At 36.4% G+C, this 23,924-nt stretch overlaps 3 protein-coding genes across 4 annotated transcripts; 2 read left to right on the plus strand and 1 right to left on the minus strand.

Moving 5' to 3' along the window:
* Nucleotides 1-11,088: 11,088 nt before the first annotated feature.
* On the plus strand, nt 11,089-15,902 carry LOC117987009 (protein AAR2 homolog). The gene is made up of 7 exons (XM_034973966.2): nt 11,089-11,167; nt 12,383-12,416; nt 12,516-12,811; nt 13,386-13,588; nt 14,113-14,352; nt 14,429-14,555; nt 14,968-15,902. Exons 3-7 carry the CDS (start codon nt 12,609-12,611, stop codon nt 15,383-15,385), a joined length of 1,191 nt encoding a protein of 396 aa, XP_034829857.1. The 5' UTR covers nt 11,089-11,167; nt 12,383-12,416; nt 12,516-12,608; the 3' UTR covers nt 15,386-15,902.
* A 439-nt stretch (nt 15,903-16,341) lies between these two features.
* LOC117986831 (MKI67 FHA domain-interacting nucleolar phosphoprotein-like) lies at nt 16,342-20,813 on the minus strand. 2 transcript variants are annotated; one of them, XM_034973753.2, is made up of 8 exons: nt 20,631-20,813; nt 20,398-20,550; nt 19,279-19,456; nt 18,686-18,786; nt 18,347-18,408; nt 17,563-18,135; nt 17,057-17,169; nt 16,342-16,481 (listed from the first exon to the last, which is right to left on the minus strand). In XM_034973753.2, exons 1-8 carry the CDS (start codon nt 20,709-20,711, stop codon nt 16,396-16,398), a joined length of 1,347 nt encoding a protein of 448 aa, XP_034829644.1. In that variant the 5' UTR covers nt 20,712-20,813; the 3' UTR covers nt 16,342-16,395. The 2 variants fall into 2 exon arrangements, with proteins under 2 accessions (XP_034829644.1, XP_034829643.1); XM_034973752.2 differs by having other exon boundaries at nt 20,398-20,553.
* Nucleotides 20,814-21,488: 675 nt separating this feature from the next.
* PCID2 (PCI domain-containing protein 2) lies at nt 21,489-23,826 on the plus strand. The gene is made up of 3 exons (XM_034973754.2): nt 21,489-21,919; nt 22,611-22,779; nt 22,902-23,826. The coding sequence occupies exons 1-3, from the start codon at nt 21,710-21,712 to the stop codon at nt 23,705-23,707; spliced, it is 1,185 nt and encodes a 394-aa protein (XP_034829645.1). The 5' UTR covers nt 21,489-21,709; the 3' UTR covers nt 23,708-23,826.
* The last annotated feature ends 98 nt before the right edge of the window (nt 23,827-23,924 follow it).

Genomic DNA, 23,924 nt, shown 5'->3' on the forward strand with positions numbered 1-23,924 from the left:
CAGCTTTGGGGGCCCCGCGCATTATACTACACAGTATCTACCTCAGAATAAATACCTGTAGAAGTAGGTAGCCCTTTTGTGATTCTTACTATTAGATCGAGATAGCTAAATGCATTTAAGCTCTTATTAGAACGTCACAAAATGATTATTTTTTGTGCTTATCACCGTGACCACTTTTTTTTGTTTGTCAAGATGTATTTTGTACGTGAGATCTTGACAAACAACGTGAAGTGAGGTTATGTTGATTCAAGTGTTTTAAAGAAATACCTAATTGATTTGTTTTGTTGTTTTTGGTTTTCTGAAATTATTGTGCAATGGTGTGTTGCAGTATACTAGGCTACAATAACGAAACGAACGTAAAATAGAGGAATAACATTTCACACGTGAGAACCTCTGCTTGAGCGAGTGAGACTGAGGGGGCCGCGCTAGTTGCATATCTGTAGGTATATATTTGTGGTATCTCACACGTCTAGGTACACCAAAATTATTCAGAAATTACTAGGATGTAATGAGAATTATTACCTACTTCCTAAATCCATGATGATTGATATAACTAGCTAATGCTTGTGCTTCAGAAGGACTTATGAAATACCTACTTGTAATTATTGTAATGATGTTGGGTACATAATTATTACAAGAGGTTCCCCTCAAGAGGAGGAGGTAGAGGGAGAGCCTAATGTTTAAGATCGATCAGAAGTTCGATCCCGAGCACGCACCTCTATAACTTTTTGAAGTTATGTGCGTTTTAAGCAATTATAAGTAGGTATTCGCTTGCTTTAACGGTGAAGGAAAACGTCGTGAGAAAATCTAAATGCTTGATAGTTCTGCACAATATTTTAAAAGGTGTGTGAAGTCTGCCAATCCGCACTTGTCCAGCGTGGTTGACGTTGGCCTAAACGCTTCTCATTCTGAGAGGAGTTCTCAGTAGTGAGCCAGCGATGGGTTGATGACGATAATGTTGAGGCAATCTGTGCTTTATAGTACTGCCTCATGTCTATATTCGCGGCAGGTTTTAGTGACTTTCTCAAACAATAAGAGCCTTATAAATCTAAAAACAGGCTCTAACTTGGGAAAGTATCTTTGTTCTGTAACAGTGAATTATTCCCCATACAATTGAAGTTCTGCCTGTGATCTCAGCGACATCCAACTGTCTATTCCTTAAGGGAGACCCCAATGAATTATGGATAAAGTCGAGATCCGAAAAACCAACCTCATTCGTGCAAGCCGTTTGCGTCTTTTTTGATTACCCGAGTGAATTTGCTTACCTACTACAGCTATTGAAGGATCAAAATACTTAAGGACTAGCAATTGCCCGCGACTTCGTCCACGTACAATTCTTAATTTCCCATGAGATTATTAAAAGAAATTCCACTGTAAAAGGCCCCACTTACTCACTCACCATAAGAGTTTCTTTTTTAGCAAGTGGTACGGAACCCTTAGGATACCACTATGCCGAAATTCATACAGTTTTCATGGGTACTACTTTCACACTATCTTCTTACCCCATTTCATCCCTTTAGGGGTGGATTTTTTCAAAACTGTTTCTTAGATACCTACGCTCCAGAATGAAACTACCTTCTAAGTTTCAATTTAATAATAACAATAATTAAAATTTTCCCATACAATCTTTCCTCCCTTATTTTACCAGCCGGATATAAAAACATGTAATTTTGACACATAAAGTTAAAATGGCAAAGTCAAAGTCAAAGTCAAATGATTTATTCAAAGTAGGTAATTAATAACTCTTTTTGATGGTCAGATGTTGGATTTCTAAGATATAGTGGTGATAATTATTACGCAAACATAAAACTAAAGCTACGAGGGTTCCAAAGGCGAGGCGCCCAGGTCTGAGAAGAGCCCACAACAAACTCAGCGCGTGAGGAGTCCGATTTTACGCGTTACATATACAGATCAAAAACTTACTAATTCTTAGTTATTACTTTCTATATCGATGATAAAGATATCTCATATTGACAGATCATTTTATTATTTTGGCATACCCCGGCATACCAGTCTGATTCACAAATTAGTTTAATTTGAGTAGGTAGGTAATAATTAATTGTAAATGATTCCATTCAATTTCAGTTTCGTGCGGGCTAAATAGAAAATTTCAATAGAAAAGTAAAACGAAAGAGTAGACAGCTGTAACCTTTAACCTTCTGAGCGTTAAAAGGTCACAGGCAAAGCTAAGTTTAAAATTGACCTGAATCACGAAGTAAATTGATTAGCCCTTTCAAAGCGAGGCGTCCGCGTCAATATGAACGAGGCTGTAATTGGATGGAGACTGCTCGAATCGTTTAAACTTAGCATTTGCTCTGGGTGACCAACCAAATGAACAGGGCCGGCTCTTCCATAAAGGTGAAATGACAACGCGACGGCCAAGGGCGCTCAGAAAAGAAAATCCGCTCGCTTCACTCGCAAACCTGCCTACTTTGACCTTTCTTTTGAACTTTGAACTTATAAGAAACTAGCTGATGCCCGCGACTTCGTCCGCTTGGAATTAGGTTTTTAAAATCCCGTGGGAACTCTTTGATTATCTGGGATAAAAAGTAGCCTTTGTCACTCTTCAGGTCTTTATCTAAACCCATGCAATAAATCACGTCAATCCGTTGCACCGTTGCGACGTGATTGAAGGACAAACCAACAAATCAACAAACAAATACACTTTCGCATTTATAATAAGGGTACTGATTGAACGCGATCACATTTTCTGCACGCTCCAATATGAATAAGAAAGTATGAAATCACACAAAAATGCCAATAAATCGACATTTCATCATTTGTGTTTTATGCGAATTTTTTATTCAAGGGATGTCAGTCCAATAATAATCCTAATTCGCCTGGGGCACCGAGTTTGCTCAGGGCGGCAAATGTAGCTACTAAACATAGACATATAGGTACCTTTTCACACACTGGGTATCCGCACCGACTATGAGGAACCGGAACCTGTAAAAAGAGCATTATTAAGGGAACTTTCTAGATTCAAAGGTTTGGGTACGGCACTGATGAGTCAGTCAGTGAGTCAAGACTTTTTTTTAAATTATTTAGATGAGATCCCACAGAGAAGTGATTTTTTTTATTAAATTCGTTCACAAATACTAAATACAAATTCCGGCTATTTCATTTCCAAGTGTAATAAAAAGTGTTCTCAGTTAAACTAGCAAATACAAAGTAATGCATTTAAACAAAATTGAATTCTCGAAAGCGCTGCGTAAATTGCCCCGATCCCCGCCTCTGACAATAGCTCGCATTTGTCCAGCTCTGCTGTAGGTAACTGCTGTAATTGCATCCGCCCTAGTCAATCTGTTCACTGTGCATTGCCTTTAAAATCGCAATATCACTGAAAATTTTAGGGTTCCGTATCTCCAGAGTAAAAAAGGAACCCTTATAGATAGGAGCGTCTGTCAGTCAAGACTCGTTAAGAGAATCAAAACTTATATAATATAAGGGTAGGTACGTACTCCCCGTTGATCTAGAATCATGAAACTTCGCAGGTAGCAATGTCTTTATCTTATAATTTAAAAAACCTAGAGGGAAAATCCGAACACCGTGAGTTTGTGGTTACATCACAAAACTTAAAGTGTTAATTTTCTTGTAGGATGGTACAGAACCCAACTTGCATTTGATCGGTTTTTAGGGTTCCGTACCTCAAAAGGAAAAACGGAACCATTATAGGATCACTTTGTTGTCTGTCTGTCTGTCCGTCTGTCTGTCAAGAAACCTACAGGGTACTTCCCGTTGACCTAGAATCATGAAATTTGGCAGGTAGGTAGATCTTATAGCTGACATTTGGAGAAAAATCTGAAAACCGTGAATTTAGGGTTAGATCACAAAAAAAATTAAATTGTGGTCATGAACTAATAATTAGTATTTTCAATATTCGAAGTGAGTGACTATATCAAGTGGGGTATCATATGAAAGGTCTTCACCTGTACATTCTAAAACAGATTTTTATTTATTTTTATGCATCATAGTTTTTGAACTATCGTGCAAAATGTGTAGTACGGAACCCTCATTGCGCGAGCCTGACTCGCACTTGGCCGGTTTTTTTAATCATTTTCAGTCGTAGGTACACTCAGTCAGAGTGGCCATGACTGCAGCTGCTTAGATAAATGGCCGAAATGAATAGTCTATTAATTAAAAATGTCTCGATAAGTTTCTTACGGTTGAATACTGAATCAATATAAATAAGTGCGCTACAAACTCTAAGGAACTAAGGAACTTGATAATTAGGTAGGTATATCAAGCGCCCCGGCGACGGAGGCGCGGCGGACAGGACGCTGTGTGAAAACAAAATAGATAGGCTAGCTGGTATGGCTTTACAATTAAATAAGTGCGCTACAAACTCTAAGGAACTAAGGAACTTGATAATTAGGTAGGTATATCAAGCGCCCCGGCGACGGAGGCGCGGCGGACAGGACGCTGTGTGAAAACAAAATAGATAGGCTAGCTGGGTATGGCTTTACAATTAAATGAACAACAAAAACCCGCCGAGTGCCAATTTCTTCCCATAGAGTGAGTGGCATATAACTTATATAAATAAGTATACTTATTTAATGTCTTCACAGCGGCAGTGCCTCATCCACGCGCCCCGTGTGCTTGCTATATCAAGCCCCTTTAGTGAATATTTTTGGCAGTAATTTCTGTAAATATGAACTTTTGCATCAAAAACCATTTTCGACGCAAATAAAACTTTGCTCTACCATGGCTGCCACAGTTTAAAAATATAACTGTACTTAATAATTTTCTAAAAATGAAGTATGCAGGAACATAATATTGTGTATAAAATAATGCACTTCTCTGATTGAATTACGTGACTACGATTGAAGAGATTTGCCATTTTGGTATTTCATTTTTGATATCGCTGACAAATAGAGTCTCGCGATATATACACCTGGGAAATTAGCATGTAAATTCCATTCCGCTCTCGCGAACCTGTATTCCGGGATTCTTTGTTTTCATCGGAAATTTAAGGATAGAAATTCTCAAGGGAACGCGATATATGCGCCCTAAACTAAAACTCTCGAAACAGAAACTGCCACACAATACTCTCCACATTCGATGTACCTATTTTATTTGTAAACACTAAACATTTATCGCCAAATCCCTGAGTTAGGTACGTAAAAAGTTTATCGAGCGAAAATAACCTATAATAAGTATCTATAGCATAACTCATTAGCTGCTCTACTCAATGTGGTGCTGAGAAATTTAAAATTAACATGAGCGCAGTTAAAAACTAATCTGGCAAATTTCCGCTCCCTGACGTTATATAGGTAAGTACTTTATTAAGCTACTAAGTACTGTAACTTTTTGAAAAAAGGTTATACTCATCGGATGCTGTTTGCCCATCGATCTATTGACCATTGTTTAACTTGCAGGTTTGTTTACTTCAAGAAAGGTTTCACTTCGAAAACGTTTCATGTCGTTGACCATTGTTTAACTAGCAGGTTTTGTTCACTTCAAGAAAGGTTTCACTTCGAAAACGTTTCATACTATTGACGATTGTTCAACCAGCAGGTTTTGTTTATTTCCGATTTCTTCTCGCCTAATCCGCTGCCAGTCCTGCAGTTATTGTTTTCACTATTGGCGCGGAGAAAATTGAATTTGTCCACAATCCATAGGATTGAAATGCGGCTACAGGTTCCGAATCAAAACAAACGTTCAATTTTCCAATCCAGTTTTAGACTAGACTAGAGCAGTTGAAACTTTGTACAGTTGTCCACAAGTTCAAAATCGCTCAGCATGCTATGGAGCGGGCTATGTTGGGTGTGTCTCTGAGGGAAAAAATCTATAATGAGGAAAACAAGAGTAATCGATATAACTCAACGAATTAGCAAGCTGAAGTGGTAGTGGGCAGGCCATTGTCTGTCGCAGAACCGATGGCCACTGGGACAGACGTGTTCTGGAGTGGAGACTGAGGATCTATCAGCAAGCGCATTGTGCTCCAGGCTCCATCCCGTTTAACTGACGAACTTGAGAATATAGCGGGAAGAGACCTAAGTATAGTTTATAAATAAAAGGAAAAGCGGACTGACTGACTGACTGATCTATCAACGCACAGCTCAAACTACTGAACGGATCAGGTTGAAATTTGGGATGCAGATAGCTTATAGCTATTATGGTGTAGACATTCGCTAAGAAAGTATTTGTGAAAGTCAACCCCTAAGGGGGTAAAATAGGGGTTTGAAATCTGTGTATTCCACGCGGATGAAGTCGTGGGAAAAGCTAGTAGATTATAGAATTAGCTAAGTTTTTGTAAGCGATGTGTTCGTTTTGTTCTAGTTAGCGGCAACATGGTCACAATGTTCGAATAATTAGTGGTACAATTATGTCAAGAGACTACGAATAAAATAAAATAAAAATTTAAAAGTTTATTGAAACATGAAACAGCAGATTGCGTAGAGAATAAACTCTGCAGTGGTTGTTTTGGGTACAATAAAAACTACCTAATATCTATTTTCCCGCAAGCAATTTCTTTTTTGTTTGAATTTGTTCATTTTTAGGGTTCCGTACCTCAAAAGGGAAAAGGAGCCCTTATAGGATCACTTTGTTGTCTGTCTGTCTGTCTGTAAGTCTGTCCGTGTCATGACGTCACGATAAACAACGGTGTTTTCTTAGTGTTATAGGTACTTACACATTACAACTTCAATCCATGTGACGTCACAGTCGAAATTCATCATGGCGTCATCAACTTAATTATATTAATTTGTAGAACAGATAAAAATGAAATATTTAAAATGAATTATAAAATGAATTATATAATTTCATAATTGCTTATTGCTAATACTATCTTGCTTAAGTACTTATATCTACATTTTTAGATTTTTTCTCGCTTGGTGTAAAATACCGTATTGATACCGTACTTCATTGGAAAAACCTCACTCATATCACAATAATTAGGTACCTACTTAGGCATTCATTTAGGTGTGTAGGAAAAACCTTAACATTCCACTAACAATTGCTAGTCTCTTTGACTTTTGTACTTTACAAAAAAACCTCCAGCAAAAAAAATGCAATTAGTTCCCAACGAACGTTCTTACTAATTAACTTGATCCAGTTTCTTTATTTCATTCTCCATTTACATTCAGCCCACATCAAGCTATTTAAGAATAATTTATTTTATCAGCTGTTCTAATTCAAGAAAATATATAATTAGATTTTAGAATCAAATCAATTGTGCTAATTTCATGGATGTAGGAAGTACTCATTGATAAGACTTGAAGAGTAGGTACCTATGGTACGCGACAAGTCGAAATGGCAATCGGAGAGGGAATTCCCCGCACAGACCCCGCGCTAACCCTGTGTGAGCGTGATGTGTGAGGCGTTTCCCTCGCCTCATGCCACGATTGCCATCTCGACCTGTAGCGGATTATAGATATTTTATCAGTCACTAGGTAGGTATTTTAGATCACTACACAACATGCATTCTTGCAACTACGACTAATATCCACAACAGAAACCGTCTAAAACTAGATTAGAAAATTGAGTGTTTGCTTTGGTGTGGAACCTCTGAGCCTCTGATCGGTTTGTAAACTTGTGGTAGGTATTGTAGGCAAATTAAATTTATTTCACAACAATAAAAGAAAATTTTGAAAAACCGATACCTAGACTTGGGGTCCCAAGATGCTACAATGGCGATCACGCACCGGAAAGTGCAGCGCTAAGACTAGGGAGACTCTCCGCTAAGTAGGTGGACAAACAATATCAAACGAGTCACAGGGAGACGCTGAGGATTCAGATGGCGCAAGACCATGGCGTGTGGAAGTCCCTACAACACAATGAGGAACAAACGACAATGAGGATGATGATGATGAATAAAATAAACAATAAGAGGACTTGCGAAGAATTTTGAAGTAGAAATTAAAAATATAGCTAACTAATGTATTTAGGTAAGTAGCTTCAGAGCCTTTTCCAAGACTTCTGTGTAGGTAATTAGAAAATTTATTGTTTTAAACAACGTAGGTAATGTAATAAAAAATTAAGTAGGTGCCTAACTACCTAGTGCAATTAGTAATTACCTACTCTCTGTTTGTGTGTATGTGTTCATGTGTTGGATGAACTAATGAACGAAAAATTATATTCCATTCGTAATATTTCGTAAGATGTGGGCGCTAAAAGTATAATAACTTGTCCGATAACCGCTGTACAGTAGGTAAATGCAGTAGATGTAATTCGACGGCGCGTCTCAAACTCCCTTGGGAGATAAACACTATTAAAACTTTTCCTAACTCTATGAGAGCTTCGACGCAACTATAGTACGCGACAGGTTGAGATGGCAATCTGGGTATGAGGCGGGGGAAAGCCCCGCACACCCGCACGTCACGCGCGCTCACCCGCACTGGGTAAGCGCAGGAGTTGTGCGGGTGTGCGGGCCGTTTCCACCCTGCTTGCCATCTCGCGTTCGTAGTTCTCGGTGGTATTGTTTTAGGTAAGTATACCAAACACAGAGAACCCTTTTAGCTTTAAAATAAATAAGACGAACAGAATCCTGTATTTAGTAGGAACTTTATTACACTAAACTAATACTAATTAAAAATTAAATGATCTGCCCCATACTTCTTGTCGGTGGAGTTACTGAAAATTCACTTTTTAGTGAACGTTGCGGCGTAACTTCGACCGGTCCACATTAAGAAAATCCGAAAGAAACATGAGAGAGAGTAAATTATAAGCACTATAACAGGACATTTTTCGTTAACAGACATTCTCTCGAGATATTCTAGCTGTATCACTGACAGCCCTCGTTGCAGAGCATGCATGGAGAGTGACGAGCATAACGAGACACCGGCACACGTACTGTTCAAAAATGCAGAGGCGTATTAGCCTACATTGGCTCCCCGGCAACGTTCCCCGATGTCCTCGCCTACCTGGGTGGCCTGTTAGGATTTTGGAGTGAGCTCGGCTGGTTGCAGTGATACGGCGGGGGCAGCACAATGATTCTCGTACTTTGGACGGCTACGTCTAAGTGCAGAAAAGAAACCCCAAAGAGAAGAAGTATCTATGTAATCTCAGGTTTTTGATCCAGTGATAAGTCAGAATGGTACTGAACAATTTAAGCTAATTTTATGCGTGCAAGTTTAGCCTGCCCACCTGCCGCGTCGCGTCGTCACACTTTAAAGCGCTTTCGAATAGGTATAGTCGTCGATAGATCGAGATGGCAATGGGGGAGGAAACGCCCCTCACCCCCGCATAGCCCCCGCGTTACGGTTCGGGCGAGCGCGGGTGACGTGCGGGTATGCGGAGTGTCCCCCGTCTCATACCCCGATTGCCATCTCAACCTGACGTGTACTAGAGGTACTTATACTAATATTCTTAACACCTAGGTATATACTAGCTTTTGTAAATATTGACCTCAGGGCCAATAATATTATGCAGAATTCATTTAGAAACTTAGAATAACCACCCGATAGAAAATATAACATGAAATAAAGAGATTTTTAGGTAGGTACTTTGCTGATTTGGAATGCTTTTCCTATAGTAATTATTCCTACATAGACTGCAATTACATTTATACCTATAAAAGTAAATTGTTGTTCGCACATTGCTGAATCAAACTGCGAATCCCTATTCACGATACGAAATAGGTAGGTAGGTAGTAGGTTTCACCCCCTTCCACATTACTCCACAGTCAATTATTGTTCTCATACCTATACCTACTTACTCTTTTGAAAGTAATTCGGGTGTGCACACTGCGCGCATACGGGGTAAGTTACCCATTAGGTACATATTATACATACCTACGTGAAAACCAAAGGTAATTGCAAACGATAACTAAAACTCTATTTTCTGATTGCCGGTGGGTACCGTCTCGCTGTAGTGGTGCTCGAGACGGGAATTCGTCACCTGTTGGAAAATAATTAGGCAAAAAAATCTGCACTAAAACAAAAAATCAGGTGCCGTAGTTAACAGCAGGCTTGTGTTAACCACTTGAGGGTAACTCGAAATTTCCAGACGGATTTTTGGTGGAAATACCTACCTTTGCCTTTACCTTTGTAAATAATTATTATCCACTAGCTTATGCCCGCGACTTCGTCCGCGTCGAATTAGGTTTTCAAAAATCCCGTGGGAACTCTTTAAATTTCCGGGATAAAAAGTATCTTATGTCACTCTCCAGGTCGTTATCTATACCCATGCAAAAAATCACGTCAATCCGTTGCACCGTTGCGACGTGATTGAAGGACAAACCAACAAACCAACAACAAATACATAATATAGATATAGGTATTATTTTTCGTCTTTAGTGGTGGTAGTATTCAGCGCCATTTATGAAAATTTTATCGAACGTGGCCCTGAAACTTCCTCAATTTACTTTACTCTATGGTCAGAGTTTGTCAAGATCTCACGTACACAATACATCTTGACAAACAAAAAAGTGGCCACGGTGATAAGGACGAAACATAATCATTCTGTCACGTTTTAATAAGAGCTTAAATGTATTTAACTATCTCGTTCTAACAGTAAGAGTAACAATAGGACTATTTCTACTAGCACAAAGTGTTAGTTCCAATTTTCGCCACGCGCCAAAGGAGCCTTGTTGTAGCACTTTATTTTCTTTACCTAGTCTAAGGTCGCACTGTATATTCCTTGGTATATTCTGTCTGTCACCGTAGTGATTGTTATATTCTCTTTGATCCGTAGATAGAGTAATAAAGCTAGATACAGGAACGTTTGCTTTCTCATTCACACTAAAAAGAGAGCACAGATAAAGTTACTAATGTGATAAACAGAGACGCAGCTAACCTATTTTTTGTCTCTTATTGTGTAACCGTTTTTTTTTTCAAGAATACATACATGATACAAGGAATGCAACTTTAGTTACAAAACCAACTTTGAGAATTCGTGGCGTCATTCTATTTCTCATTAGTTATTTACTTGTTTTCACATAAAAAACGTTTAATACAATTAATACTGTTGATCGGTTGATACAAATATTGACTACTAAACAATGGTAATAATTGTCGTGTGATTCATCGTTACGTCGTGCTATCGCTATCTCATACGCGGTTACACAGTACTTCAATCTAGCTTTATTACTCTATCTACGCTTTGATCAAATTTATTGTCAGTGTGACAATTACAAATACAAAATTTGTACTTTGTAAATTGTAGCTTTGATTTGGAGCATTTAAGTGATTTAGGGAGCTTAGCGGAGCCCTATGGCGGAGCCGGACAGGGTCTTAACAGATAGAACTAATGTTGTTTAGTATAAAAAAATCTCCATAATTTTAGTTTGTGCAATTAGAACTAGATGGCGTTTTATCAAAAAATAAATTACGGTGCGACAAGGCTATCTTGGCGCGTGGCGAAATCGGAACTAACGGTGCCGTCAAGTGTCCCCTTTGTTCTTGTTTGAATATTTTAAGCCTTTGTTCTCCAATAGCGCCCCCCTGTCAATGTAAATCAAGTGGCAAGAGAGCCTTGTCGCACTGTAGTCTGGTATCTCAACGACTTCCCATAAAGCAAATTAAGAAGAAGAAGAAGATCTCTACGACTCAAAAAGTTTTATTTACTACTAGGTGCTACTAGCCACAGGACACTATTACTCCTATGCTACTAGCTGAAGCCCGCGACTTCATCCGCGTGGAATTAGGTTTTTAAAAACACTGAGGGAATTCTTTGATTTTCCGGGATAAAAAGTAGCCTATTTCACTCTCTAGGTCTATATCTATAGTCTATACCCATAGACTATATGTATAGTCTATAGTATACCCATGCAAAAAATCACGTCAATCCGTTGCACGTTGCGACTTGATTGGAGGACAAACCAACAAACAAACACACTTTCGCATTTATAATAAGGGTACTATAGCAACCTTGACATCCATGTTTGTGCCACATTTTTGTTTACGCAGTGTTACTGCATCCGTGATCCATCCATTCAAGTGTACTGCTGGGATATTCACTAATAAATTCATGCTAAATTCAACATAACCTAATACCTATAGAGAATGCAGTACAAAAATCATGTGTAAAGAAAAAAAGAAAATTTAGTTTTAAATAATAAATTACGGGTTTTGTTTTATTACCTCAACTTTTCGTACTGAAAGTACTTCTTTCAATGTATAAAATAATAAATAATGCGGCCGAACTAAGAATAACACTGAATTTCTGCCATAATATTGCGATGTGTACCTAAGCGGGATTATAATTTTTGATTCGTATTTTCTTTGAAGTCACTACCTATAAAAATAATAATATATGAATCAAACCTGCACACGTGTTATACCTGTTATACGTATAGCTATATAGTTGACCTTAAAAACTAGTATCCAAGGCCGGAAAAAATTAAAAATAAATTACATACAATAGTTACTGCAATTAGAAACAGATGGCGCCACTACGAAAGATTAGCTGACGTCTCTATACCAGTATATATAATGTACTCTGTGGAGCCGGATATAGCATTGGTCAATTCATATGTTATTGGTCTGTGGGTCAATTGTTGTGTGATTAATGGGAGGCCTTAAAGGACTGTTATCCAGGGCCGTAAAATAAATTAAAAAAAAAAAAAAAAAAAGTGATTAATGGGAAGTAAACAAAATTTTAGTGATAAAATATTATGTTTTGAATAAATATCACTTTTTATTGAACTCTGGTTTTTGTACAAGAATATGGACCAGGACGTCGCTAAAAAGCTTCTCCTTGAAGGGGGAACGTTTGTATTTCTCGGGGTGCCAGAGGAGACCCAATTTGGTATTGATATGCAATGTTGGAATACAGAGGAAGATTTTCGAGGAATAAAGATGATCCCGCCGGGTCTTCATTACGTACATTATTCTGTTGTTAGTAAAGGAACTGGCGATGTATCACCAAGGTACCAGATATTAATTTTTTCCACAGTGCGCTAAAATTTGGTAATATCGTAATGTCCGTAATCTAAAATTAGCTGACCTACCTGTCTTTTCTCGAATGGAATGTCTGAAAATTATTTTTTAGTGAGGTCTACAATCTACATGTGAAATATTTGAGTTTTAAACCCAGTGGTTTAAGTCGTACGATGATATATCACTCTTCCAACTTATCCTTTCATAATCATCATCAACCCATCGCGCTGGCCTACTATTAATCACAGGTCTCAGAAAGAGAAGTGTTTAGATTGTAGTCCACCATGCTAACCAACTGCTGATTGGTAGCCTTCACATCCCTTGAGAATATTATGGAGAACTCTCAGGCATGCAGGTTTCCTCAGAATATTTTCCTTCAATAATATAGCATATTGTGATATTCAATAATATGTTTGATTTAACACATAATATTATACTTAACTCGAAAAAGCTAGAGGTATGTGCCCGGGTTGAACCCTGGACCCCTGAATATGAGGCTGACTTCTTAACCACTAGGCTATCACTGCCTTCCCTTACAGATTTACTAAGCTTAATGTTTTTCAGGTCGGGATTTATGCATCACTTTAAAAAAAAAGAATTTCTGGTTAAAATGTGGGACAAGAATTTGGATGACATAAGTAAAGACGAAATAAGCGATGAAAGCATCCAACGTCTTAAAGACAACTTGCTTAACTTGGATAGGCATTTGGCACCATATCCATATGAGATATGGCAGAAATGGCAACTTCTAACTTCACAAATCACAGGTATTATAAATTAATAAAAGATAAACTTTTTTTTAAAACTGCTTCTCCACCAAGAACATACTACGATACACAGTGGGGTGGATGTAAAACTCAAAAGAGTAGCTCTTATACTCCAGAGCAAAGCTAAGCTAATGATATAAAGGAAAAATTCTGTTTAGTGTAGTAAGTCCATTGTGGGAATGAGTATTTGCTTTTATAGTGGTTCCAAAAAAAATCAGATTAGCCAATACAAACGGTCTAAAAATGCACTCAAGTTGAGATTATTTATCATACAATTGATGAATTACTTAATGAGAAAATTCCATGGAAGCGACCAGCTGAGATAGCGTAGATAGTTGTTACATTGATATTATTGTACCTTTTGTTATTTGAATAGAGTAACTGCCGAGTTTCTTACTGGCTCTGCTTAGTAGAATCTCCTTTCCAAACCTGTGGTAGTCATGGACATAGTATAAGAGACTACATGTTGTACATAAAATAAATTTGAATTTTGAGTGGAATTGACAAACCTCATTGTCTTACAGCTGAATTAGCAAAGAAACTGTCACCAGAGAGTGGAATTATTAGAGCATCTGTGGAACTGCTCTCAATGAGTGATGAGGAGAGACCAAAAGGAGTCAAATTGACAGAACCAAAAGAACTAGACCCTAGTAAAGAAACCAGTGATGATTGTTCTCCAGGCCAGTCTGATGCTAAGAGAGTAAAAAGAATAACACAGCAAGAAAAAGAGGAATCAATGCTCCCCAATTTAAAACCTGCCCCTGGTAAAATTTTATTAATTAACTAAATAGGTTAAATAGAAACATCAATATCAGTATATCTGTAAACTTATTGTTGTAGGGGCTTCAATGCGGTTTACAGAAACACCTCGGGACAAGTACCCCCCAGGGGCCACTCCAGAAGAAATTACTAAGCACTATTTAGATCAGTCATATACCTTGGAGCTAATGATTGCACAGCATGTTGAGTATGTGTGTTTTTATTTATTTTAATAATACCCTTACTAATATTGTGTACTATTATTAATTTGAAAGTGTGTCTGTCAGTATGTTAGCATTTCATGGCCCATCCGTTAACCGATTTTAATAAAACTTGCTAGAGGTTGCTTGTAGCCTAGAGATGGAGATGTGCTGGAAAATCATAGTTCCCATGGAATTTTTAAAAAACCTATTCACATGGACAAAGTCATGGGCATGGCCATCTGTATTTTATACAGACATCTGGACATGGTTATAGGCTACCTTTTATCCCAGAAAATTAAAGAGTTCCCATGGGAATTTTTAAAACCTAAATCCACGCAGATAGTTGCAGGCATCTTCTAGCTATTAATATTAATTCTTGATCGAACTACTGAAATTAATCACTTCCAATTATTCCAGGCCCCTTCACATCATTGGTGAATTGCAATTTTCATTCTTATGTTTCTTAATTGGACATTCCCTGGATGCTTTAGAACACTGGAAGAATCTGGTTATTTTGATATGCTCCTGTGATGAAGCCATCCACAAATACAGAACTGTATTCTTTCATTTCATTAGAACCATTGAAGTACAAATAGAGGAAATGCCAGAAGAATTCCTAGCTGACATTGTAATGAATAAGAATTTAGTTTATAAAAAACTACGGGAATTTTTCCGCACAGCATACATCAGCAAAGTTGATAGAAGACTGTTAACAATGATCGAGAGATTCAAAGAAAACTTAACTGATAAGCTGCAATGGGATTTCACAGGTTTGGACACAGATGATGAAGATGAAAGACCTGTCATAGTCAAATTAAATGAAGCCCCTGAATAAGCTTTAATCAAATTTTTTGTAGAATAATGTCATTTTTTCAAGTCACTACTTTATAATGGCAATTTGGCGATAGGCAGGGAACAAATAACAATATTCGAAAAACCGATAGACGTTAGGGCCCCGAGGTGGTAGAATGGCGACCTCGCACCGGAATCACAGCCACTGGATTCAGGCGCTGCAAGACAGTGGCGTTTACGTAAGACCCCAGCGCCAGCAGTGAACCTCGGTTGACAATGATGAAAATGATAATGAAACTAATGAACATTTATTTTGTGGTATTGACCAATTTAAGTAAATCTGATTTTATTTGTAGCAATATATGCAAAGCACTAACATTGTGTAGGTATTGTTTGAGTACCATAGTACTTATTGTATTTATATTCACAAGCATGTAGCATAAGCACTTGCTAAGATTACATTATTATGTACTGTGTACAACAGCTGTAGATTTAAATACGACTACTTTTAAATGGAATTATGTATAAAGAAGTATGTTAATAAATTTTTATTCTGTGTTTTTTATTATTTGATTAATCATCTAGATTTATGAGGAAGTACCATTAACATGCTATATTCTATACGCTCATGGTACATGGTATTACGGTGGTTATAAATTTTAATTACAAAAAAAAAAAAATATTAGCCATGTCATTTAGACTAATATTCCCTTTCCTCTCCAACTTAGCGTCAGGCAATGAGTACGTCAGGCTTGTGATAGAAGGTACAACAATAGTGCAACGGGCGGGGTTTGAACCGTCAACCTTTCGGTTTTCAGTCCACTCCTATACCCGTTGAGCTATTGAGGCTATAAAGTTTATGCTTTACAAAAAAAGGAATATTTATCATTTTTAAATAATTAATATTCCTTTAGAAGAAAAAAAATATTATACCTACCCTACATCTATACTTATTAATAAATATTGAAATATATTTAGGAATTAGTGAAACTAAAGTAATTTGTCTAAAGTTTTTTAATATTAATAAAACAATCTCAAAGGAGAAGAAAAAAATTATTTTCGTTTCTTGATCACTTGGTTTAGAGGCCTTTTGCTGTTTTGCTTTTCAAATTTTGCCTTTTTAGCAGTAACTGGGGCACCTGAAATGAGATAATTTTTTAAATTTATTTAATACATGAAAGGGCATTGAAGATTTTGCTCTACCACCCCCTTAGTAGTCCGCCATTTAACTTTTCTTTTTCAAAATACCGGCCACACATAAAACTATGTTAATCAATAGCTGGCCATATGCTGTACTGATGACTCCACCAGTACAACTTTGATAGTTAATATCTCGGAAACACGAAACTTTGGAAACTTGTCTCATAGACTACTTGTTTGTATTGATGCCAGCTATTTTCATGCTGTAAATACTCAGCCGAATAACTGAAACTTATTTTAACAAGAATGTCACTGATATTCTCTGATTTTCATCCAACATTGTGGCTAATTCCGTTGTACACAATCTCTAAACTAAACTAAAATGTCACGCCTAAATCTATTGCTATCCCTTTCATAATGTTGCTTGCGGAAAAGGATGGCACTAGATTTTGGCCTGTTAATTTAGTTTAGTTAAGAGATTGTGTACAAGAGAATCGGCCACATTATTATGTCAGAGTTTTAAGATCCGTTTCAATTTTCGGTCGTCAGTGTATTATAAACTTATTAAACATACTTTGAGCCGGTTTCCTTTTTACTGACTGGGCTTTTAAGTTTTCTTTGTCATGTTTCTTTTGCTTGTTGATATCTACAAAAGCTATCCCCTTATTTTTAGAGCCTTTAGCAGTCCTGAAATTAAAAACATTAATTATTATTCACAATCAAGAAGCTGTGATAGCCTAGTGGTTAGTATGTCCGGCTCTCCTAATTGGAGGTCAGGGGTTCGATCCCGGGCCCTCACCTCTAACTTTTCGGAGTTATGTGCATTTTGAGTAATTGAATATCACTTGCTTTAACAGTGAAGGAAACATCGTGAAAAAAACCTGCATGCCTGAGAGTTCTCCATAATGTTTTCAAAGGTGAAGTCTAGCAATCCACACTTGACCGGTGTGGTAGACTATGACCAAAAACCCTTCTCACTCTGACAGGAGACCCGTGCGCCGGCGATGGGTTGATCATAATGATGATGATTATAATAATAATTTGTCTTTCCATTCAAGGTAATTAAATTTTGTAACTTACTTCTTACTAACTGTTTTGGTCATCTCTTGTATTTCTTCATGTTCTGATTCACTACTCTCATCACCAGATGATAATTCATCATCATTTTCCCTTTCAATCATCTTCTCAAATTCATCAGAATCAAAATCAATACTACTGTCACTATCAACAGATTCCTTAATGCTCACATAATTCCCAAGTCCTTTTACTCCTGCTTTCTGTGATTTCTGTTCCTTTTCTTTTTGTTGCTTCTTGTTCATTTTGTTGTTTTCTTCATGACTTTGTTTGTGCTTTCCTTGGTCAATTTTAACTAAACTTTTTTTGACTAAAGTTTCGCTAATGTCAGGTGATTCATTATTCTCAACTTGTTTATGCTTTAGCTGCTTTTTCTTTCTTTTATTTGTATTTTCATTAACTTTTATCTCTTCAGGTTCAGATTTCAATACCTTTAGTTTCTCTTCAGATTTAGGTTTAACTTCTGTTTGTGGAATAATCTCATCTAATTTATCTTTTAGAGCTTCTGGAACATCAACTGGCTTGAAGAAGTCATAGTTAATACCAAGGTCAGTCAGTTTCTGCTTAGTTTTGGATAAACTGAAACGTTGGAACAAAATTAATTGGCTATTAATGTTTGATGGTCAAATGCATTCTTTATACAATGCAATGTGTATATTATTACAAAAAAAATATCTTACATATTCAACAATCAAAAAGTGTACAATGGAAAAGTAGACCCTATGTGAAGCTGAGGCAGGTTAACTGTTTAAAATATAACTTTTTTACTACTAAGACATAAAAAACTCACTTTGATAATAGCTTTTTTGCCATTTTTAACTCTTCAGTATCAGTTTTATCAGCATTGTGTTTCTGAAAATATTTATTTACATTATTTTTAATCTTTCTATTATATTATTATGAAAATTCAGCTTCTGTATGTTTGTGCCATAAAACTCAAAAATAGCCTATGAATTGACTTGAAAATTTTACACAACATTGTATTTCTATAAAGAGTGTTTTTAAATACTTTTTATCCTGAAGTTCCAACAGCAATGGGAATTATTTACTATGTAAGCCTATAAAAAGTATATTATAATTCTTAATAGTTGAAGAGATATATAAACATAACTAGAGTTAAAATACACACCTTTTTGAACATTAATCTTTCATCACTTGATGGGTTCTTTTGTGAATTCCATTTTTTTCTCTGGGCATTTTTCCTTTGCTTATCAGGTGGAATATATGCAGCTGTAAAACATACAATTATGCAATTATGATTACTTTAAAACCAATATATAATATTCTGTGTGATTAGGGTTAGAAGAGAAAAAGGCATTAATTAGGCGAGTTACCTATTTACTGGCATTTTACATTTTACTGGCAAATTTATTTACATAGTAAAAAAATTAACCAACTCAGAATAATGTCTCTAATTGGTAGGTTGTCATCAGTTTTCAGACCAACCTTAAGAGTGCCTGTCCGCTTAGCAGAGTTGTGTTCAGTGGACCAATCAGATCACACCAAGATGACAATAAAATCATATTATTGTCCCAATAATCTGGTCGGCTAATTAATGTTTTCACTTCAGTGGAAAAGCATCCTAATAATAATAAATACTACCACTAGCTAGACAAGATACAAAACTTTTGTCTTAAAATAGATAAGTATATTCATCATCATCATCATCATGGTCTGGCCCAATACTGAGCATGGGTCTCCTCTCAGAATGATATACCTTACCTTTAATTAATCTTTTTCCCATAAGATAATTATTCATAGTCTCAGCCACAATTTCTGCAACAGCAGGCTCTTTAAACTCAACATAGGCAAATCCCTTTGAGTTGCCTGTGCGCCGCGATCTTATCACTCGCGCATTAGTGACTACTCCAAACTGTTTGAAATATTCAGTCATTTGTTGCTGGAATTTCACAAACAGATTTTATGAATATCTACTAGACATAGACCAAAAACAAAAACAGACTGTACTGATTTTAAAACTACCACCATGGATATCAATTGTTATTTATATGTTTACTAGATGCCCATGACATTATGTGCATGAGATAAAAAGGTGCCTGTATTCATCTCTGGGGTGCTAGCTATTTCAGTTTCACTTGGTATAGAACGAAGTTGCAGATACACTTCTATTTAGAAAGATATCCACAGCTTCTTCTAAGTTGATTAAGGTTTTGTAAAAATCCTGTGGGAACTCTTTGATTTTCTGGGATCAGTCTATGTCCGTTCCCGGGATGCAAGGTACCTTTCTGTAGCTTTAGTCAAAATCTGTTACACAGATAAGGTAGTAGACAGACACATTTTTGCGTTTATAATATTAGTGTAGATCATTTTTTATTTTTTTTAAGAAAGAATAATACCCAATGATGACTAATATTCCCCTTTCCCCTCCAACTAATCATTAAGATTGTGCTAGGAGTAGGTAAGACAATAGTGCAACGGGTAGAGTTTGAACCAGCAACCTCTCGGATTTTAGTCCGCTTCTTTGACTATTGAGCTATTGAGGCTCTATTACCACATACAATGTATGTTTTTGGAATTTCAACATTTTTATTATTTTTCTTATTTTTTATTGGTTTATTCTTGGCAGCCTTGTAATATTTGTTAAAATGTATTGTATTTACAGGTCTTTTTATCAAAATCGAATGTGTAGTTCGGGAGTCATGAGGGAAACACAGATCACTCTAAGTGGGGAATGAAACATACATAAAATGTTATGAACCCAGACCTTGACCTATAATCCTGCCACTGTTTAAATAAAAGGATATAAAGTCAAGAACATAGCTTAAAAAAATTTAAAATAGAATTATAGTGACTTTAAAGCATAGAGCTTTCTTGACTAACCTCATAAAAGCCATGTGGAATATGTGATAAATACACTAAACCTCGACTTTTACTTTTTTTCACTTTCCCTTCCTTTTTGACTTCATCGGTTTTATCTTTTATTACTTTAGTTTCTTCTTTTATTACTTCAGTTTGTTCAGGTTTCTTATCCTTCTTCTAAAAAAACAAATAGTAATTATATAACCTCAAATCGGTTTCAAGTTAGTAGTTTATTTTACGCTAAACCAACCAACCTTAAGTAATTTCTTTAAGCCTCGTACAGATTTCACAAAATCTTTTTGTTTAGAGGAATCTAAAGCAACACTTTCATCCATTTTTCGATACAAATTTAAAATTGAAGGAATAAAATGAAATTAGTCGGGATCCTACTCTATGGGGCTAACGTCGACTTAACCACGACTAAACAACAGAGTACTTTTTAGACTAAACACGTGAGTTGAGTACAGCAGGGCGATTGTGTAAAATCTGCATCAATCATTATTACAATCTCAATTGTTCTGATTGGCTGAATTTGTGCGATTCTTCTTGCAACAATGCATTGTGGCCAATAGTGAGCGAGCATTAACCAATCAGAGATGATTGCGGTCGTGACATTGTAGCTGTCAAACAACCGCGGTAGGGCCCCAGCGTGCGGGACAGATTTTATTTACTAGAATGAAATGAAATCTCAATGAACCAAGCACGTAGATAGAGTAATAAAGGTAGATACAGGAACGTTTGCTTTCTCATTCACACTAAAAAGAGAGCACAGATAAAGTTACTAATGTGATAAACAGAGACGCAGCTAACCTATTTTTTGTCCCTTATTTGTGTAACCGGTTTTTTTCAAGAATACATACATGATACAAGCAATGCAACTTAGTAGAGCCGTTTCATATTCGTAATATCACGATATACATCATTTTTTGTTCGCAGGTGATGTAGTATTTGAACAGGTAAACATAATAAGTTGCAAATCCACGTTCTCTATAAATGGTTTTTAATATTCTATCTCGATTTGGAAACAGGGACGGGTTTCCCAATTTCTCACTCAGTCAAAATTAGATCCGTAAAATTGAGATTTTATTTGCTGGCAGTCTTTGCTCTACAACTACGCCCTACTGTCAATGTCATTCAAGTCATTCAAGTGCCAAAAGGAAAAGATACATTGAAAGATTGAATCAGTGAAAAAAACATTGAAAATAAATAATGTCGTAGGGATAACGGATTACTAGTTTGTCTTTTATTGATATTTTGTGCCATGGCTCGCTGGAAAAGTTTTAATTCAGATACGTAAAAAGTCTGTGTAGAAAGTGCTTCAGAAATCGTCACAATGGCGACCGGTAGTCTTAATAATTATATTCAAACTGTGGAGAGAATGTATAGGCTTTTTCAAGGAGAAGAGCTTTCGCAGCTTTTATCTCTCAGGGATGCACACGTTGGCAACAAGAACCTTCGCTCTAGTGATATCGCCTCGCTAGTTGAAGGCAATTGTCTAGCACCGCTTGATGAAGTGATTATTTGTCATTTGTTGTGTGTGAAGGTTAGTACCTAGTCATCATTATTAAATTCTGCTTCAATCTCAAAAGTCTTGGACTAAGCGCCACTGAGGGCCAGACCTTCGTTATTTTATATTAAATCATTGGCCCCAATACAGGGAGGACGGATCAGCGAGTATGAAGTTTGGATTATGGTGATTTTGGCTGATAATAGGCAACAAAGTCGTGTAAAATCTTTCGTCAAAGTAGAAAGTCTATTTTTATATAATCTCTTTGGAATTGTATGTGAAATCATGTTGTGCATTGCTAGACAGTATCGTGGCAACTGCTTGCCAAACACCCTTAAAATCTGAAATATATTGTCTTTATATTTAATAAGTTTTGGCAACATAATAAATCAATCAATCAAGGGATGTGTGTGAAACCCACCAATCACCTATTTCAGTGCTTAGTTCTTTAAACTATATTTCACTAAAGAGATAACTTATAAAAAAATTGATTTGTTGGTACACTTCAATGGTACTAGTTCTGCTATATGGACATTTTTAAAGTTTACTTGACATGTCTCATTAACATCTCTAAAAGTAGTGCTATCCTTTTCACAATTTTCGTTAAAAAAAGTGATAGCTCTAGTTTTAGACCTGTCAGTTTGGAGAAGTGTACAACTGAAATTAGCACCAATGCTGTATTTTATATTAACTACAAACTTATAAACTAAATGTTGCTACGTTGCAGGCCCTTTATGACAAGGAATATTTGGAAGCGTACAGTCACCAAAGTCAGTGTGTTTCGGTGACTGTGAAGATACTGCAAAACCTAAAAGAGCAAAACTGGTGTTTGCCACTCATGTACACAGTATGCTTGGATCTAAGGCTTGTTGCACAGAAAGCTGAAGCATTGGCAGGTAAGGTTTATTTTGTGATATCATTGTTTTAAAACCCCCTCTCATTATTAAAAGGGATAACCTCAGTAATGAGAAATAATGTATTAGAGAGAGACAAGCTTATAACAAACAATTTTTTCCAGCACAAAGTGATGGCAAGATCTTAGAAAAGGCTGCTGAAAGTCTACTTTCATGCTTTAGAGTTTGTGCTGCTGACAATCGAACATCAGATGAAGAAACAAAGAGACTAGGTATGTTATACCTTGTCAACCAACTTCTTAAAGTATATTTCCGGATCAACAAATTACATTTGTGCAGACCACTCATAAGAGCTATTGACTCTTCCCCGCTCTGGGATCAATTCCCACTGGCGCAACAAGTAACTTACAGATATTTTGTGGGCCGAAAAGCAATGTTCGATTCTGAGTACAGTGCTGCTGATGACTATCTGTCTTTTGCCTTCCAAAATTGCCACAAGAAAAGTCGTAAAAATAAAAGACTTATTTTGACATATTTGATACCAGTAAAAATGTTGCTGGGATATATGCCAAAAGAAAATTTGTTGAAAAAATATGACCTGTTGCAGTTCTTGGACTTGATAACCATGGTTAAAAATGGGGATTTAAGAGGAATTGATAAAATTATGGAGCAACACGAATCTTTTTTCATCAGTGCTGGCATTTACTTAATTGTTGAAAAGTTAAAAATTATAGCATACAGGAATCTATTCCGGAAAGTATACCTTGTGGAGAACAATCATCAAATAGATATAGCCAGCTTTCAAGCGGCTCTACAACTGATGGGACATGAAAATGTAGATTCTGATGAAACACAGTGTATTGTAGCAAACTTAATATATGAGGGGAAAATTAAGGGTTACATTTCTTACCAATATGAGAAAGTCGTTGTAAGTAAACAAAATGCATTTCCGCCACTCTCTAGTCTGTAATGTTTCTAATGTACCTATTGTCTGTAACCTATTTCTAACCTTCCTGTTAAAAATAGTATGTTCCTGTATTTAAGTTCCGACCTTTTTTTTTCTAAAATAAACATTAATGATTCTGGTAACTTTTTAATTTAATTAAAACCTTGTAAAAGCAAATTAATTACTATCGAAATACTTTCTTGGCATGGCTTATTTATCACATATTTATAATGTTTTTAAA

The sequence above is a fragment of the Maniola hyperantus genome, chromosome 12 (assembly GCF_902806685.2).
Source record: "Maniola hyperantus chromosome 12, iAphHyp1.2, whole genome shotgun sequence".
Classification (NCBI taxonomy): domain Eukaryota; kingdom Metazoa; phylum Arthropoda; class Insecta; order Lepidoptera; family Nymphalidae; genus Maniola; species Maniola hyperantus.

What these genes read in the sequence shown, in the direction of transcription:
- LOC117987009 (XM_034973966.2), top strand. Translation starts at nt 12,609, where the DNA reads ATGGACCAGGACGTCGCTAAAAAGCTTCTCCTTGAAGGGGGAACGTTT. An exon ending in TCTAACTTCACAAATCACAG is followed by an intron (nt 13,589 to 14,112) that starts GTATTATAAATT and finishes ATTGTCTTACAG; the next exon opens with CTGAATTAGCAAAGAAACTG. An exon ending in CAATTTAAAACCTGCCCCTG is followed by an intron (nt 14,353 to 14,428) that starts GTAAAATTTTAT and finishes TTATTGTTGTAG; the next exon opens with GGGCTTCAATGCGGTTTACA.
- LOC117986831 (XM_034973752.2), bottom strand. Translation starts at nt 20,711, where the DNA reads ATGGATGAAAGTGTTGCTTTAGATTCCTCTAAACAAAAAGATTTTGTG. An exon ending in TTCCACATGGCTTTTATGAG is followed by an intron (nt 19,457 to 20,397) that starts GTTAGTCAAGAA and finishes GTGAAATTCCAG; the next exon opens with CAACAAATGACTGAATATTT. An exon ending in ACCAAAACAGTTAGTAAGAA is followed by an intron (nt 17,170 to 17,562) that starts GTAAGTTACAAA and finishes TTTTAATTTCAG; the next exon opens with GACTGCTAAAGGCTCTAAAA.
- PCID2 (XM_034973754.2), top strand. Translation starts at nt 21,710, where the DNA reads ATGGCGACCGGTAGTCTTAATAATTATATTCAAACTGTGGAGAGAATG. An exon ending in GTCATTTGTTGTGTGTGAAG is followed by an intron (nt 21,920 to 22,610) that starts GTTAGTACCTAG and finishes GCTACGTTGCAG; the next exon opens with GCCCTTTATGACAAGGAATA. An exon ending in GAAAGCTGAAGCATTGGCAG is followed by an intron (nt 22,780 to 22,901) that starts GTAAGGTTTATT and finishes AATTTTTTCCAG; the next exon opens with CACAAAGTGATGGCAAGATC.